The sequence below is a fragment of the Syngnathus typhle genome, linkage group LG2 (assembly GCF_033458585.1).
Source record: "Syngnathus typhle isolate RoL2023-S1 ecotype Sweden linkage group LG2, RoL_Styp_1.0, whole genome shotgun sequence".
NCBI lineage: Eukaryota > Metazoa > Chordata > Actinopteri > Syngnathiformes > Syngnathidae > Syngnathus > Syngnathus typhle.
This window is the reverse complement of record NC_083739.1, coordinates 165377-183074: the sequence shown is the minus strand read 5'-3', so window position 1 is coordinate 183074 and position 17698 is coordinate 165377. Positions and strand designations below refer to the sequence as shown.

Here is a 17698-nt window from a genome sequence, read left to right as displayed (position 1 = left end):
TTTGACTGGCTGGCGTTTCATCCAGTGGACCCCAGTGTGTTCTTTGTGGCCTCGGGGTCCAGAGTTACTCCGGTCGGATAGCTTTGCTGCGATTGGACGAGGCGGCTACCGTGCCACCTGAAAACAAAACGCAGGCAATACTGGAGCGGGATGGCTTTGCTGCGATTGGACCGCAGCTAGCGTGCCACCTAAAAACAAAACTCCGCCAATCCTCGCAGCCAGACACCGACGTGACAAAAGCCGACGGCTGGACTGCCATTACGTTTGGCGGTGGGGACGACGAGGCCTTCTCCTCACCTTGGTGGTTTTCACCTTGTTCCCAGAGAGGCAAGACCAGCCGCTCAGGTCAGAAAGTACTCGGCACTCTTCCCCTCGGGCGCACGGCTTCATCTGACACCACCGTTTCTGACGCACGACGAAGGCTGCGAGGGGGGATCAAGACAGCAGAAAGACACGTCTTTTTTGGGGATCAGGACATAGCAGAAAGACATGTCTTTTCTTAGGATCCGTCCGTCCAGCCATCCGTCTGCTACGTTTGTACGAGTTCCCCGCTCTTTGGCCTTTGGCTTCTGTGGCAGCGGAGTGGCCACGGAAACAATATAGCGGGCAAAAACGTGTGACTGGACAATACTTTTGGCAAAGTTGTAGTCGAGGTGCTGGAAGTGGAAGGAAGAAGCTGCTCATAGCGCCCATTGTGAAATCAGAAACGATTTGATCATCAAAAAATTGAATGGTACGCAAGATGAGCAGAATGACCTTCAACACAAGAGGGCTGTGCTCTCGTTGTTCCGGCAACATGTCCATGGAAACAGGAACACTTGACCGTCTGGGAGCGTTCTTCAATCTTGTTCTTGTTGCAGCAACGATGAGCCGCCACCACTTGACAAGTCCCGGTCGTCTCCTTCCGTGAGCCTTGCGACAGGAAAGCGCAACATCATTTTCTGGTTGTTCGTTCGCGTGGCCTTTTCGTGCGGTCTTTCTCGCCAAAGGTTCTGACGTGCTTGTGCAAATAAAGACCTTTTCGAAGCTACAGCGCTATCGTGTGGATGAGGGGCATCGGAAGATGCATGCTTGCGAGCGTATCCGTCTTACTGACTGTAACGGCTGCTGACTATTTTCTTTTATTCTCAAATACTGTGTTTTAGATTGAAATGTTCAACCGGAGGTTGAGTGCCGCAACATCATTGTTAACTTGATGCGGGAATGTACACGCACTTCTCCTAAGTAGCAGTGCCGCGCGCGCGGGGCATCGTTGCAACTTGCAAGTAACTTTGCTTTGTCCAATGACTTTTTACGTTCATGGAAACTTTCTAATTCCCGTTTTGACTGGAGAATTTGTTGAAGACTGACTGCTATTGTTTAGACCAGGCCAAAGTGGTCAGTATTTCTTTTCATTGTGTGTCGTCATCATAGTTAAGCAATGCTTAACGCGAAACGTTTTGTGTTGTGTGTCTAAAATATGAGTTGCCTGCCTGTCGTCAAGCGCCGTCGTCGGTTGGCATGCAGGCAGCGCGAGGAAGCCGAGGGAATTGCGCGCATGCAGGCAGTCAGGCAGGCAGGCAGGCAGGCAGGCCCCTGTGCAGCCAGCCAGGTGACGGCTGGCCGGCCGGTGGGCCCACCGGCCGTAATGAGCCCCAGGGGCCGGCTTTTGCTCGGCTCTGTCACGTACCCGCCTCGCCTCGAGAGCTTTGGTTGCCAGCAGCAGGAGCAACAGCGGCAGACCCTCGCCGGCCGCACAAGCTCCCCACACAAAAGAGGAGAAGACCCCAACGGAGTGGCCTTGCCAAAACAAATGCCGAGCTCATCTCGCCTGCACACACACACAAAAGGGACATAACAACTTGTGCTGTGAGCATGCACAAGAAGGCGTCTCAAAGCGTCCGATTTGAGCGCCCAATATCGTTGCGTGTCTGTTGCGCAATGCCAATGATTGTCAATCCCGGAGTGAACAATAAATCCGCCCAGTGCGACGCACATCGCTGGCATGCGCCTGCCTCTTGCTGGCCCGCGCACGTGCATTTGTCTCGCGCACGTGCATTGGTCTGGCGCACGCACACACTTTGGCTTTGGAAGCAGGAGACGACAAACGATGCATTGTAACGTCCACAAAAGATGAAGGCGACATTTAATGACACGTCTTCTTCCCGGCCTTAGACTCACTTTCCCCCCAGCTCCTCGGCAACAAAACGTCCGGCGCGCTACTTCTCCGGCTTGCTTCAGTGAAAGCGATCCCGTCGCATGGCCCCTTCCTTTCCGGCCAAAAGGCAGACGTGCGCGCGCGCGCGTGCGGCGCCTGGCTCTGGCTGCATCAAGACAAAAGGAGAGAAAATAATCCGAAAAGTCAAGCGGCAAGGCGCCCCTTTCACACACGAGCTGGTCTCCTCGGGGATGAAGCCCGCCAGCTTCTGCGAGAAAATGAGAACTTAATCAAGACAGGAGCCATCTGTCCCCCCCCCCCGCACAATGTGCGCCCGCTTTCATTAGCGAGCGCCTAAGAAGCTTAAGGCGTGTTGACGTGCATGTATGGCACCACATCGAGCGGTGGGGTGGGGCGGGGCGGGTGTCGAGAAACTGCATCGAGCTTTGGAGGGCACTTGTGCCGTGCCATGAGCGCTCGCTTGCTGTCATCGCCGAAGACTTTGCGCGCGAGTGCGTGCACCTCGTTGGGTTTTCAGACTTGGTTAGGATTAAGATGACTGTAGCGTGATTGCGGACATGTTGTTACTCCCCAAATTGGGAGCGGGCCATGCAGTGCGGAAGAAGTTGTCTCTTTGTGCGTTCTTGGTTTTATTTGGTGTCGTCTACTTGTATGTTTATCGTGTACTGTGTCTCGTCACCGTGGGATGGAGGAAACCGAATTTCGGTTTCTTTGTGTGTCTGGACATATGAAGGACAATAAAGTGACTTTGAACTTTGAACGCACTTGACCAAACTGGAAAGGGTGCCGATGACGCTTCGGAGGGTCACACTAGCAGCCTCGCTTCCGTCAGCCTGCCCCAGGGCAGTTGTGGCTATTGGCAATCTTCACCACCACCACCACGAGTGGGAACGTGTGAGTGCATGAATATTGTATCCACTCTAAAGCGTCTTTGCGTGGCCAGAAAAACGCGATATAACTCGGGTGCATTATTATTATTATTATGATTATTATTATTAGTTGTCTATTTGATTCATTTTGTGGCAATTCTCTCGGCTGCATTGCTTCCACAACATGGATGTGGAGTTGCGGACGTTCGATGGATTTGTCAGAGGCAAGCGCATGAATCGTCTGCATTGGTTTCTTTTTGCCAACAGGTGTTGCTATTGTTTGTAAAAAGCCACACGATTGTTGGGCATGGAATTGGATGCTATATTTTGCTTGCCGAGTGTGTGGAGTCCCAGCAGCATGGATGGAGAAAATTAGGATTTTTTTCTATGCGTGTACATCCTGCCTTCAACCAGCCAGGTCCACGCACATGCTTTATTATCCCCCCGTACACTGCCGAAAAGTAGCAAAGCATCCCCAGCACAACCTCTACCGCGACTCCTGAACTTGTAGTACCAGGGTGAACCCCCCCCCCCCCCGCCCCAAATAATAATAATAATAATAATAATAATAATAATAATAACAATAATAATAATAATGATAATGATAATAATAATCTGTGGCATCATGGCAGGGTATTTGTCGCCCTAGGCAACTTCCAAAAACGCCCCTTCCCCCGCCCCCAGTCCTATTGGTTTCCGTCTTTGGGTGGGTAGCGAGAGAGAGCGCTGGAGTGAGCTGCAAAAAAAGCTTGCCGGCCGGCCGGCCGGCGAAATCTTTCACCTGATGAGGCGGCTGCTGAGCTCGCCTAACAGTAGGGCTGGCCCTGTTATCAGCAACTAAAAAGCCCCAAAAATGCTTGCCGGACTCAGCGTTCATTTCCTCAGTGTGTCAAAAACTTTGGAGTAGTTTTTGCAGCGTTGCTACAATGACGTCACTTCCTCGTTTATTCCACGCATGCTGCTGGGAGGCTACGCACTCGGCAAACAACAACCCTTCCCATCCTCCCTCACGCGCGTTCGATGTGATTGCGTTTGCACAACCCGGGCAAGCACGGACACCTGCGGTCCTTGTTCGGACAGCCTGTCATCTGATTTGTTTCGTATTGGCCATTTCTTTTCAAGCAGCGTTTGCATCTGACCTGAGTTTGCTAGCAACTCGCGGTGTTTTTGCAGGGCAGACACAAAGCTGACGAAGGTAAGCCTGATGCGAATCATATCAATCAGTCAATCAATTGATCGATCAATCAATCAACGGATCAATCGATCAATCACGTGCGCTCCGGGATCAGGGGCTCCCCCCGTTTAGATGGATGGAATCATTCTTTGCGCTGTGCGGCAGGCGGGCCAAAAAGTTGTTGAAAATCCCGCTCGAGCCTTTTGTTTTTGTTGTGATGTTCCCTGACCACAAGGAGGACATGATCGGCGTTTGAAGGAAGTCAAACTTCCTCGTCGAGCGGTAATACGGCTTCTTGGCACTAAGCCCGTCCGACCGACCGGCCGGCGCACCCGCTTCCTCTTAAAAACCCAAACAAAACAAAAGCAGAAAAAACAAGAAACCTTCCCCCATTGTTTGCTTTGAAATGTGAGCGAATGAGCGTTGCATCATCGGCGGGTGAGAGAACTCCAATCTGCGACGCGCGTGCCACCAATTAGCTGTGCAGGGCCTCGGAACGGCAGAAAGATTGGGGGGGAAACACCTCGGCTCGGTTCGGCTCGGCTTGGCTCGGCTTGCCATATTCTCTGCGTTTGAAGAAAGGACGGGCTGCGTGACTTCAGCGCAGTCGGCGTTCTGTTTTCTGTCGCCCCGATTTAAGAAAAGGGACAGACTGGCGGACGGACGGACAATTAGAGGTGGACAGTGTGGTTAACAAAATGTCAAGGCGGGCCGGGCCGGGCCGGGCCGGGCCGGGCGGTGATTGCGCTGGGGGACGAATGACACGGAGGACACCCGCCAATTTAAGGCACACTTTTTTATCAGACGCTGATCATACAAAACAATAAATAGTCATAAATACAATAAATATAGTATGAAGAAACACACGACTTTGGCGATGAAGAAGCACCGTGTGACCGGGCGAGCCGGTGCATGCCGTTCCTTCTTCTCTACTTGCACACGTGAGCCGAGCCTTGCGAGTGAGCGGCCGGATGGCCCACGGCAAACACTCGGGCCGTGAGAAGGGAAAAGGAGAAGAGTCGCTTCAGGGTGTAGTAGCACAGCGGCTCCTCTTGCCACGCGACATCATCAGGACGAGGACGAGGTTCTTCCGCCTCTTTGCTGACGTCCTGCAAACATGTACCTCTCTGATCACTCTGACTTGCACCGGCCGGCGAATTGCTTCTGGAGGCCACTCACATTGTTGAGCTGGACGCACGCGCTCACGCTTTTGCGCAAAGCCTCCGACGTCGGCTTCACGCGAGAAACGGACGCTGAACAACTTGCGAACCTGGCCACTTTGTCCAGCGCCGTCACGTAACTGCTCAGCACCTTGAGAATCTTTTTGGCGCACGGCTGTTGGAAGTGAAGTTGAGCAAAACAACGGAGGGAGCAAAAAGTCCTTCTTACTTTATATGCAAGTGCAATCAAGTCACGGTGAGTATTGTTGCTTGCTTGCTCGCTCGCTTGCTTGCTTGCTCGCTCGCTCGCTTACTTACAGTGGGGCTGTGGCGCAATGTCTCAGGATCACATTTATCCTTGGCCTCCATCCAGTCTGCAGCGAATGTGAAATTGGCGTTATCGGTCGATCCGCTCCGCGCCTGTAAAACACGATCTGTTTATTGCCAGCCAGTGACAAAGGAATGTTCAAAACATGCAGGCTGGCTCTCTGATAACAATTTCTGGCAAAGTTGTCTGAACTCGTGAACTCCCGCGCCCGCTCGCCCCCCGCCCCCTTTCTTTTGACAACTGCACTTCTCCGTCCGTCCGTCCGTCCGTACGTCGGCATGCGTGTATTAAAGACGAGCGAGCATCTCCTTACCTGTATGAGTGCGTTCTTTGCGAGCTGGTTTAGTAGCAGAGAGTTGCTCTTGACCTCCGCGCAGGGATCTTTCTTCAGAGCGGTAGGCGCGCACCAACAGGCACAAGCGGCCAACAGCAAGAAAATAAGCGCGTAAACTGACATCTTGGTCGATTTTGCTTTTTTTTTTTTTTTTTAAATTAATTTTTTATGCCGATGTCTGCTAAGGCTCGCTCGGAGTGTTTGGTATGATGAGCGCTGCTGCGTTGATTTATAACAACGAGGATGAGTCAGTGCAGGGATTTCCCTGCGTGATGCATGGGCATCCCTGTGAGGGATTCCCTCAGCAGGCGTTCGTAACTTGATAACCGTCTTGATTTGTTACATTAGTGCAATGTTAAAAAAATATCACTAAACTAAAAGGACAATTATAATCCAGACTACAGCATGGAAAGGAAAGAGGTGTATCCACACTGCAGCTGCCGTGATTTGATTTGAACAAAAATGACGTAACAATTGATTTAACCATGTGCCTTTTGCAAGAGGGTGTAAAAACGTTATGGAAATGGTTCTTCGGCACATTCTTCCCATTTCTGCAATTTTAGAGGGGGGGGGGGGGGGGTCCGCCTTGTTTTTCAGGAAAGTCCGAGAATGCTGTACAAAAAAAACCCACTTCATATCCAAAATATACTAAGGATATTTCCACACGTTTTAAAAGGTCGCGGCAAAATGTAATATTTGTTGAGAAAATGTGTGAAACAAACTTCTATTAGGAGTTTGTACTCTTTGGAACAGAGCTCTGGATGCGCTCTTGAACGCATCGCCGAAACCCGCCCGCTGCTCCCGCTGCTGCCGCCGCTGCTGCTGTTCGGAACAGAGCTCCGGATGAGCTTTTGAACGCATCACCACTGCTCCGGTCCCGTATCGGGTCCTTGCACGTGCTGTTGTTTTCCCCTTTGTTGTGACTTCAGCTGGACATGTGGGCGGCAAATCGAAATCCAAACTCAGGTCGGCAAGAAACCTTCTGGTTCCATACACACTAGTTAATATTAGTAGTTAATATTGTTATCTTATGATTTTCTAAAGCGTGCTGTTACGTCGAAAGCCGTAGTGAAAGCGCTATATTAAGAAAGACGCCTTGTTATTTTTTATTTTCTACTGTGGCTAACTGGCTGCTGCGTTAGGCACGTTCGCTGTCTGTTGTTAGCCACAAGCTAACCTGAGAAAAAAAAGCTGTTGCTCCCACGTTTTCTGTAAATTAGTTGCAGCCGTTACTGTTGTGCACCGGAACGGTGTCAGTTGTTTCTTACTTTGGAAATAGTGACTAGCTCGTAAATTGTCGGCATTTGCAAGTCTTGTTGATGTTCTATCTTGTTAGCTAGCTAACTGTTAGCCGCTACCCGGCGGAGAGAGGTTCTCTCTGTCAAATCGGCCAACGCTAACACACACACACACGTGCGCACGCACACGCGCGCGCGTGTGCACACACACACATTATTATTATTTTAAAACAAACGTGGCTGTCGTCGTATGTCATCGGCGGGTTTTCATTGCAGGTTGATCTAGCCGAAGCCAGCATGAACTATGAGGCTCTGGACACCGGGATGCGGGACTACTCTCCGCGCCTTCACGGGACATTGGATACGGTGATGGAACCCTCCCTGAATGCTCACATCAACCCCAACCTCCTGCAGGGTGTGGAGATGGACGCGGACGGTCTGGCCGTGACAGGCCCCGAAGCCGTGCACGTGACGGAGGGCATGTTTTCGGAGCTGCACAGTGTCGTCTCCGAAGTTGGCGTCCCCGTGACAGCCACGCATTTTGACGCGCAGGAAGAAATGCTGTGGATGGGAAACCACAGAGTGAGCGGGGATCCTCCTTCTTCTTTTCTTTGACTCCACATCTCATGTCTTTTCCTCTCGGCTTCCAGGGTCACGCCACGTCATTCTTTGGCTCGACGATGGGCCGCTACTCTTCTTTTCAAGTTCACGCCACCGACGACATTCGGCACATCCAGAGTCTGGAAACGGGCGTGCTGTTCCTCTCAAAGTGTAACCTCAAGTGCTACACTCGCGGCGGCTTCGTCATGTTTGATTATCCGTACGGAGAGTTGAAATTTAACGACAGACTCGGTGTGGCCATTCTTGTCTCGCTGACGCGACTGTCATTCTAGGATGGAGGAAGGCGCCGATATGCATAGCCTCCTGATGACCGACAACAATACTTTGCTGATGGGCGGCCTGCAAAACTACGTGGCTGAGCTGGACTTGAATACGGTTCAGGAAACGCAAAAGGTGAGAGTTCCCGATGGCGTGGCGCGGCGTGACCAGCCCGAGCTGACGGTACGGTCGATGTGCGGAAAAAGTTCACCGTGGAGGTCCCCGGAGTGGCAATCGTGCGCCAAAGCAGTCGCTTCTTCTTCTGCGGCCACACCTCGGGCAAGGTAAGGAAGGAGGCTCCAGCGGGATGGGAGGTCTGGCCCCTACGCTCACGCGGCGCCTCTCTTGCCCCCAGGTGACGCTTCGGGACCCACGCACGTTCAAGACGGAGCACCGCTTTGACGCCTTCTCGGGCAGCCTGTCGGACTTTGACGTGCACGGCAACCTGTTAGCCGCCTGCGGCTTCTCCAGCCGCGGACTGAGCGGCCTGGCTTGCGACCGCTTCCTCATGGTGTACGACCTGCGCATGATGCGAGCCGTCACGCCGCTTCAAGTGCACGTGGACCCGCTCTTCCTGCGCTTCATCCCGACGTACACGTCCCGCTTGGCCATCATCTCGCAGACAGGTATGTAGGCTCCCGCTTTAGCGTGCAGCAGCAGCAGCAGCAGCACATGGTTGAGACGTTAGCGTACACGCGCAGCAGCAGCTGCAGCTCATGGTTGAGATGTTAGCGTACACGCGCAGCAGCAGCAGCTGCTCATGGTTGAGATGTTAGCGTACACGCACGGCAGCAGCACGATGACTGACTCTTCTTACCTCGCAGGTCAGTGCCAATTCTGCGAGCCCACCGGGCTGGCCAACGTGGCGGACATCTTCCACGTCAACACGGTGGGCCAGCTGCTGATGAGTTTTGACGTGTCGTCCGGCAAGCGAGCGTTAGCCTTCGGGGACTCGGGAGGATGCGTGCACCTGTGGTCGGACGCTCCCGACGTGTCCTTCAACGACTACTCCCGGGAGACGGACTTTGCTCTGCCCTGCCTGGTGGACACGCTGCCTCAGCTGGAGTGGAACCACGACCTGCTGCCCCTTTCGCTCATCCCCATGACGCTCACCGGCACCGAGCCGCTTTTGTCGGACTGGCCCGCCGCGCTGGCTGCGCCTAGACCCAGGTAGCTAGCGTAAGCGTTTGAATGCTGAGCGCCGCCTGTCGCCGCCCGCCTTCTCTTCCCTCCTGTATTAGAAAGTGGACAACTAGCGCAACAGAGTTTTGCAGTTGTCAGGTTTGGCAAATTTGGGCAGATGGCAAGTGGCTCAAAGGAGCTTGGCCCCATTTGAGTAAGTCCCTTTTGTTTCAACGGATTGCTGTGACGCTTGGCGAGGGGATTCCGTTTGCCAGCACGTGGCTTTGCACCAACGCCACGGCTCGCTCGGTCAGCTCGCGCCTTTCCTCCCATCAAAACTGTCTCGGGTTCGGCTGGGCGGGGCCCCGCGCTCAAGTTCAACCCAATCTTACTCAGAGCATGCACGTGGCATTTCCCGCTTTGCAATCTGCGCAGCGTCCTTCTCGTGGTGGCAGGCAGTGTTATTTTTTTGGTTTGTTTCTTTGCTTCTCCTTCCTTTTTAGGGAAGTGTGTTTGCCGCTTTGGCATCAAATACGCCCACTAAAATCGCACAATGACAGAAGGCCTGCCTGTCGTGCAACCCGGGGAAAGAATACAGTATGTCAGTCCATTGCGCCAAAAAGAAACCGCACATCCGAGCTTGTCTTTCGGATTTGATTCTGTCGCCAATGTTTTCTGCTGTCGTCGTGTCGAATTGGCGACGACAGCCTAAAGATATCCGTAAAGATCTTTCTCTCTCTCGCTCGCTCTTGTAGACGAGCGCCTCCCGTGGACCCGGAAATCCTGCGCACCATGAAGACAGTGGGATTCATCGGCTACGCGGCCAACCCTCGCGCTCGTCCCCGGAACCAGGCATGTTGACGGCCGTGTTTTGTTTTTTTGCGTGTGGCGCTCACCCTTTGCTCTATCCCTTCTTCAGGTTCCTTACAAAATGAAAGACACCGAGCAGGATTACGACAGTTACAGCCAGGTCCCGGAGTCGCCCATCGGGCGTGACCAAGAGCCGCATCTCTACATGGTGCCCAAAAAATATCGAAAGGTGGGAACGGTCCTACCTACCTCCCTCCTTCCCTCCCTCCCTCCCTCCGTGCATGCTGAGCCCAAGGTGTGGCTCGGGGGTTCACGCGTTGTCGTGCCCGTCTAGGTGACCATTAAATACTCCAAGCTGGGACTGGAGGACTTTGACTTCAAGCATTACAACAAAACTCTGTTTGCTGGCCTGGAGCCTCACATCCCTAACGCCTACTGCAACTGCATGATCCAGGTGAGAGAGAGAGAGAGAGGTGGCTGGGCCTTGTTTCCTTTTGAAAGCATCAACCTTTGATTGTTTGTCTCGCCCACTGCAGGTTTTGTATTTTCTGGAGCCCATTCGCTGTCTGGTGCAGAATCATTTGTGTCAGAAGGAGTTTTGTTTGGCCTGCGAGCTCGGCTTCCTCTTCCACATGTTGGACTTGTCGCGAGGAGATCCCTGTCAGGTCAGTCAAGTCGCCGCCGCCGCCATACCTTGCGCCGCCGCCGAGGGTTCGAGTTCGGGTCGGCTCCTGACCCAAAAGTGGCTCCGAGATGACCGCCCTGTCGCCAAACAAAGACGCGCGGCGTATTCCCCAAGGCAAACGTGCGACGGGAACCTCGATCGGCACGCAGCGGGCCGAAGCCGTGGCGAGGCTGGCAAAACATGCCGCCCCAGCTTGAGGGCAAAAAGCTCAACTTGTTCTGGTATTCCACAATTGATCGCTCGTGGCTTTCCCGGATTGCCATCAATTTTACCGGCCGACGTGTTTGAAAATGGCGCAAGGCTGTGTTATATCGTGCTTGAATCAACGAGTTACGGGGAAAGTTGAGCCAAAAGGTTTCTCATTTTCCCTAGTTGGAGTTTTGAGTTTTTCCTTGCCCTCCTGGGAGTTTAAGATCAGGGGATGTTTGAGAATATTTTCTCATTTTTCACATCACGTCCTGAGTGTTGTTAGTCACCTAAATGTTGAACAGAGGCTGTGATGTACCAAAGTCAAATTCCTTGTTTGGCACGCTCAAACATGGCGAATAAGAATTCTTGAATCTTGAAAAATGTCCTCCGTCCGAGAGGACGGCAGGCAACTGCAGGCAACCGCTGGCAACCGCTGGCAACCGCTGGCAACCGCTGGCAACCGCTGGCAACCACTGTCTCCTCTCTTCTCTCCTCAAGGCAAGCAATTTCCTGCGGGCATTCCGCACCATCCCCGAAGCGTCCGCACTGGGCCTGATCCTGGCAGACTCTGACGAGCAAACGGGCAAGGCCAGACTGGGACGTCTGATCCAGAGCTGGAACCGCTTCATTCTCACGCAACTGCACCAGGAGACTCAAGAGCAGGAGGGGCCGCAGGCTTACCGAGGAGCCGGTGGCGGCGCCAGCGGTGGGGGCGGCAGCAGCAGCAGGTCAGAGGCCCAAAGCGGGTAAAGTCTTTCTTCGCCACGGAGAGGGACCAGCTCCAAACTCTCAGCGACAGCAGCAACGTGAAATGCTGCCAGTTCTCCACTGCTGTGCGTTTGGCTCTGTTCTTTATTTGCGGTTGTGCCCATTCAGCGCCTTCCTTCACGATGAATGAGAAAGGTTGATCGGAAATGATTTCTGCAGCTTTCTTAAATCCATGGCCTCAATGGGCAACCACTACTCCAAATAATCGCCAAATTTCATTTTCGACACCTCTATTCCGGTCTCGTCCCGTCTGTCCGCGGTAGCAAGTCGGCCGGGTCAATGGCATCCCGGGCCGACGCAATGTTGTGTTTGCAGCTGCCCGGGCTCATCCGGCGAGTCGGCTGTCGGCAAGCTGTTTGGCTGCGAGGTGGAGAACAGCAGTCTGTGTCGCTGCGGCAAAGAGACCGTACGCTCCTCCCTCACCTTGCTCTTCACCATGCGTTACCCCGAGCACAACCCTCAAGGTGAGCGCCGTCGCCGCTGCCGGGCACCTTTGTAAATGAAAGCAAAGTTGGCCACTGGGCACACTTTGAGCATGGCTGCGTTACCTGCCTACCCTATTGGAATGTAGAAGAGCACGGCGGCAACAGATACGTACGCGTGTCGGGACTTGGGCACGGTGCTGCTCCTCTTGACGTGCCGCCCGCCGCTACCAGTAAATATTGCTCTCGATGCAATGGTTTGGGGGTTCCCGCCTCACCCGTGCTAGTTTTCTTATGCCCGTTTGCCACGTGGCTTAGTGTTATGCTAGCCAACATCCAAAGTCATTACGTTTTGCTTCATTCACACGTGTTATGCTCTTTCTTTTTGTTTGAACAAGACAAATTGTTCACTCATTTCGCTCACCAGAGAAAACCGTGAAGGAGTACGACTTTGCCGAGATCCTGAAGAAGAGCATCTGTCTGGAGCAGAGCACGCAGGCGTGGTGTGAAAACTGTGACAAGTATCAGCCCACGGTGAGTCGCAAGGGAGGGAGGGCGCCGTGCTGATGGTCTTTGACTTGCATGCGTATGCGTGTGTGTGCACGTGCGCAGGTCCAGACACGCAACATTCGATGTCTGCCCGATGTTTTGGTGATAAACTGTGAGGTGAACAGTGCTAAAGAGGCGGAATTCTGGAAGGTCCAAGCAGAGGTAATTTCATCTTTGAAGCCAAAATTGTCTGGCCGTAGTCCAGCGATGGGCCCAGAGATGGGCCCAGAGATGGGCCCAGAGATGGGCCCAGAGATGGGCCCAGAGATGGGCCCAGCGATGGGCCCAGCGATGGGCCCAGCGATGGGCCCAGCGATGGGCCCAGCGATGGGCCCAGCGATGGGCCCAGCGATGGCCCGTCGCCCAGCGATGGCCCGTCGTCCAGTGTGTGGCGATGGGCCGTCGTCCAGTGTGTGGCGATGGCGGCCCGCATGCAACTGCCAGCCTTGCTACTTGTTCACAATGTCACCCGCGTAGGCTCACATAGTATTGGCACTTTGTCACACTCCTCAGAGGAAAGCACACGCGCCTGTTGCCCAACCCTCGCCTTAATCATCAAACCATTACAAAATGTGACCACGACCCCATTATTATGTGCTCTAGCTCTGAAACTTGACATGCTGGAGGAAAAAAACAGGGCCGCTCCCCCCAACATCTCATGTCCAGAGTTGGTAGGAAAGGCCAAAGTGGGACTAGCCTTTGATTTGGGAAAATCTCGTAATGGGAGACTCGGGTTTGTTCGAGAATAGCTCGGATGTCGGACGCTTTGCTTGCGCTTCTCTGCGCAGTACGCCTTCCTGAAAGCGCGGCCAAAAGTGGAGTCGGGGCCCGCCGTGCCTGCAGAAGCCCCGCCCATGCCCAGCGAGTGGTGCCTTGAGTAAGAGCCACACCTGTCATCCGTCTGTGCGCGCGGCACCTCGGATCTGACCGACCGCTTTTTTTTCAGCGGCGAGGAGGACGTCGCCAGCAGCGTGGGGGGCTTTGCTCGCCCGGAGGACCTGAGACACACGTGGATCCCGCTCACGTTGAAGATGTCCATCAGCAAAAGCCAAGGGCTGCAGGTCAGCAACTGGCCAGGAGGGGACGAGGTGAGCCGCAAACAACCTAGGCTGGCTTGGCCCGGCCCGGCCCGGCCCGGGCCTTTTGGCTCCTTTCGCTCACGGTGGCGTTGTCACGGCAACTAGGTGAGCGCGGGCGAGGAGGCGGGCGAGGAGGCGGATGGTGCCTCCCTCTACGACCTGGTGGTGACCGTGCCTCATGTCCTGGACGCTCGCACGGGCGGCAACTTGGTGGCGCACATCAAAGTGGGAGAAACCTACCACCAGAGAAAAGAGGTCGGTGGAGTCGAGCCGAGCTGGGAAGGGACGGCCCGTGCGCATGGGTGTGTGCATGGGCGCTTTTTGCCTTTAGTGCTTCCACTTTGGGCCGTCTTTTCTTTCAGGGAGTCACGCACCAGCAGTGGTACCTTTTCAACGATTTCCTCATCGAGCCCATCGACAAGGTGAATATGTCGCCTGTGAATAAACCCCTGCTGGCCGGTCCAGGTTGTTGACCGACCGGTAAAGAGCCAGCCGGTCGAGCCACTCGTGTCTGTTCACGGCAGAGTGAAGCCGCCCAGTTCGACGTGAGCTGGAAAGTGCCCGCCGTCCTCTATTACGCCAAGAGGAACTACCACGCCAAATACGATCTCCGCAGTGAGTTTGGCTTTGTGCGCAAGGTGGCGGCGGCCGGCGAAGGCCTGACGCCGGCGCTTTGCCCGCGCTGCTTTGCCCGCGCTGCTTTGCGCCCTCAGTTCAAAAGCCCATCGACGCCAGCGTCCTGCTGACGGAGGCCTCGCTGGCTCGCAAGCAGAGGAAGACTCACGCCACCTTCATCCCGCTGATGGTCAGTGAAATGCCGCAGGCGGGCGACCTGGTGGGGCTGGACGCAGAGTTTGTGACGCTCAACCAGGTGAGCGGCTTTGGCCTCCCGACCCGTCCGCCCGCCCGTTGCCGCAAAGCCCAGCCAGCGCGAGACGCGGTGACGTGCGCACGCAGGAAGAGGCCGAGCTGCGCAGCGACGGCACCAAGTCCACCATCAAGCCCAGTCAGATGTCGGTGGCCAGGATCACGTGCGTGCGGGGCCAGGGGCCCAACGAGGGCGTGCCCTTCATCGACGACTACATCTCCACGCAGGAGCAGGTGAGCGAGCTGCCGCTTTTCCGACGGCTTACCCACTCGGTTGTCGTTGCACGCACCCGCTGGCTTAGGTTGTGCTCGTATGTGGGTGTCTGGGCAACGACGGAGAGCCCGAATGGACAAAAAAGGGCGGGCGGGCGGGCCAAATGGTATGGACACGGTATTGAATACTGGATTGTGTTGTGGTGCAGGTGGTGGACTACTTGACTCAGTACTCGGGCATCAAACCGGGAGACCTGGATGCCAAGATCTCCTCCAAGCATTTGACCACTCTCAAGTCCACCTACCTCAAGCTGCGCTTCCTTATCGACACGGGGGTCCGCTTCGTCGGCCACGGCCTCCAGAAGGACTTCCGAGTGATCAACTTATCGGTAAGCTCTCGCTCGCTCCTCTCGCCGCAATTGCGCTTTCAGAGTCGACGAGGGCCGATGGCTTCTTTGCAGGTGCTGAAAGACCAAGTCATCGACACCGTCTACCTCTTCCATTTGCCTCGCAAGAGGATGATATCACTGCGCTTTCTCGCCTGGTACTTTCTCGGTAAGTCAGTCGGCCGGCCGGCCAGCCGGCTGGGAAAAAATAACAGCAACCCAAGGGGCTTTCTTTCCGCGGGAGCACCTTCCTTTCTTACAATTCCTTTGCTTTGCCGCTGAATCCCACGCACTAATTAGGATAGGCCACCAAGACGTGTCAGAAGCGGATTCTCGGTTCGTGGTCCATCGGTCCTAAATGTGTCGGTAAATGACGGAGGGACGATGGGGGCAGACTGGAGGATGTCACGCGTAATCAAACCGTGCGACTACACGATATATACTACGACGACGCTCCTCGCATAGATGTTGACCGACCGACCGACTGACCGACCGACCGTGTGCTCAAAACTCAAGTCTGTCGTTATTGGGCTCTGGTGTTGGCCAACGGCAGCCAAATGAGGCTCTTCCTTCCTTTGTATGGAACTACCTAACTCCAGGCGCTTTTCCCTCCTACCTTACAGCATCATTTCCTCACCCATGTGGGCCGGTTGCATTCTATCGAAACGCTTTGGGTCCGTCGACGCGTTGCCTTGGTGCAAGAAAAAGGAAAAAAAAGGCCCATTTGTGCAAAATGTGCTTTTGTTCCGTTATCAGACCTGAGCATCCAGGGGGAAACCCACGACAGCATCGAGGACGCCCGCACGGCCCTGCAGCTCTACAGGAAGTACTTAGAAGTGAGTCGTGCCGGCGGCCCCGACCAAGTCAGGAAGGTGCTGAAGGGACTCTACGAAAAAGGCCGCCAGATGGACTGGAAAGTCCCGGACGGGGACGTGGGAGATGGCGGCGGCGGAGCTAGTCCAAAACGTAAGAAATGATGTGGGAGCGAGCGTGCGTGCGTGCGAATAGCGCCAACGGGGGCGGGAGCTCCGCCAAGGGACTCGCGCCACTCTTCTTCTTCCCTCTGGCAGGGGCTGCACTGTTTCCTCCGGTGGCAGGCCTGTGACTCAACAACGCCGATGCTGTCACCCTTTCTTATCTTCCCCCAGCCGCCGCCGTCGTTTGCAGATCTGCATCGTGACATCGTCAGCGTTTCGCAACAGGAAGTCAACTTGCTGTCGTTTTTACAAAGTCCCGTCACGTTTGTTTGTTTGCTTTGCTTTGCTTGGAAATGTTGTCGGGGCATATCAATAAAGAAATGGAGCACTGTTTGGGAACATCTCCGCTCGAAACACTAAAGCTTAGTCAAAATTCTACGGCGTACGCGCGCACACAAAGATAATGCCTGAACAACGACATGGCCACAAAAGTGGGTGCTGCCCCCCCACGTCCTCTTTTGCTGTCGAGAAGGGGGCCAGAAAATGTCCTGCAAGTTTGAGACTGTCACTTGATAAATGGGAATGCAAAACCAAAAGAATTCCTTCCTACTTTACTCCCTGCCTGATTATATATATTTTTACATTGTATTATTAGAGGAATAAAAATCTTAAATTTGAGAGATAATTGTCAATGATTATTTATCATTTTTAATCACGCAAGTTGTGCCAGTACAAGATTATGTGTGACTGATGGCTGTGTATTGCCCTGTCCAAATATATTCGCCCTGCGGTCCATCGCTGTGTCCAAGTTTACAGGCTGCGTCCTCTTTTTTTTTCTTTTTTCAAACTTCATTTAGCAGAAACATAGCATACAATTTTTTTTTTGGTAGGAAAAACATATAAAAGACAGACAGGGTGCGTCCTATGAATGACGGTTTTACGGCTGCGTGCCGTCACTTAAAAGTTAAAAAAAGTTAAAGTCCCAATGATCATTGTCACACACACACACGTCTGGGTGTGGTGAAATTTGTCCTCTGCATTGAACCCATCCCCGTGTGATTTTAATCCATCCCCTGGGGGAGAGGGGAGCAGTGAGCAGCAGCGGTGCCGCGCTCGGGAATCAGTTGGTGATCTAAACCCCCAATTCCAAGCCTTAATCCTGAGTGCCAAGCAGGGAAGCAATGGGTCCCATTTTTATAGTCTTTGGTTTGACCCGGCCAGCCGGGGTTTGAACCCACAACCTTCCAGTCTCAGGGCGGCGGACACTCTGCCACTAGGCCACTGAGCTTCCGGCGCGACACGGCGGCATGCTGTGTTCAAATTCACGCCGAACGCAAGCAAGCGGCCTTTGAATCAAGCCTTGAACCGGGGCTTGGTTTCTGTGGCGACGGGCATTGAGATAAGAAAAAAAAATCCTATTCTAAATCATGGAGCAGGGCCGGTTCTAGGGATGCACATAAGAGGGGGCAGTCAGAAATGTGAAGGGGGCATGTTTTTTTTTAAATCATTTTTAACACTGTTAGTGTTTTCTTCACGGCAGTTGTTAGCTGT

General features: G+C 53.9%; 1 protein-coding gene across 5 annotated transcripts; it reads left to right on the top strand.

The window, feature by feature from the left end:
- Window positions 1-3965: 3965 nt before the first annotated feature.
- On the top strand, window positions 3966-16960 carry pan2 (poly(A) specific ribonuclease subunit PAN2). 5 transcript variants are annotated; one of them, XM_061268883.1, is made up of 27 exons: window positions 3966-4222; window positions 6777-6989; window positions 7538-7843; window positions 7912-8081; window positions 8155-8275; window positions 8347-8424; window positions 8496-8766; window positions 8965-9310; window positions 10018-10114; window positions 10182-10301; window positions 10407-10526; window positions 10609-10737; window positions 11445-11674; window positions 12030-12178; window positions 12564-12670; window positions 12749-12847; window positions 13474-13562; window positions 13632-13773; window positions 13870-14019; window positions 14127-14186; window positions 14289-14379; window positions 14478-14635; window positions 14722-14865; window positions 15054-15233; window positions 15306-15399; window positions 15987-16196; window positions 16301-16960. In XM_061268883.1, the coding sequence occupies exons 3-27, from the start codon at window positions 7559-7561 to the stop codon at window positions 16333-16335; spliced, it is 3675 nt and encodes a 1224-aa protein (XP_061124867.1). In that variant the 5' UTR covers window positions 3966-4222; window positions 6777-6989; window positions 7538-7558; the 3' UTR covers window positions 16336-16960. The 5 variants fall into 5 exon arrangements, with proteins under 5 accessions (XP_061124867.1, XP_061124859.1, XP_061124834.1 ...); XM_061268875.1 differs by having other exon boundaries at window positions 11445-11692; window positions 16379-16960; XM_061268850.1 differs by having other exon boundaries at window positions 11445-11692.
- Window positions 16961-17698: the final 738 nt, after the last annotated feature.

Bases quoted from the DNA above. Each gene is read 5' to 3' on its own strand.
- pan2 (XM_061268859.1), top strand. From the start codon at position 7,559: ATGAACTATGAGGCTCTGGACACCGGGATGCGGGACTACTCTCCGCGC. The intron at 8,082-8,154 runs GTACGGAGAGTT...CTGTCATTCTAG, and splicing joins TTCGTCATGTTTGATTATCC to GATGGAGGAAGGCGCCGATA. The intron at 16,197-16,300 runs GTAAGAAATGAT...TCCCTCTGGCAG, and splicing joins CGGCGGAGCTAGTCCAAAAC to GGGCTGCACTGTTTCCTCCG.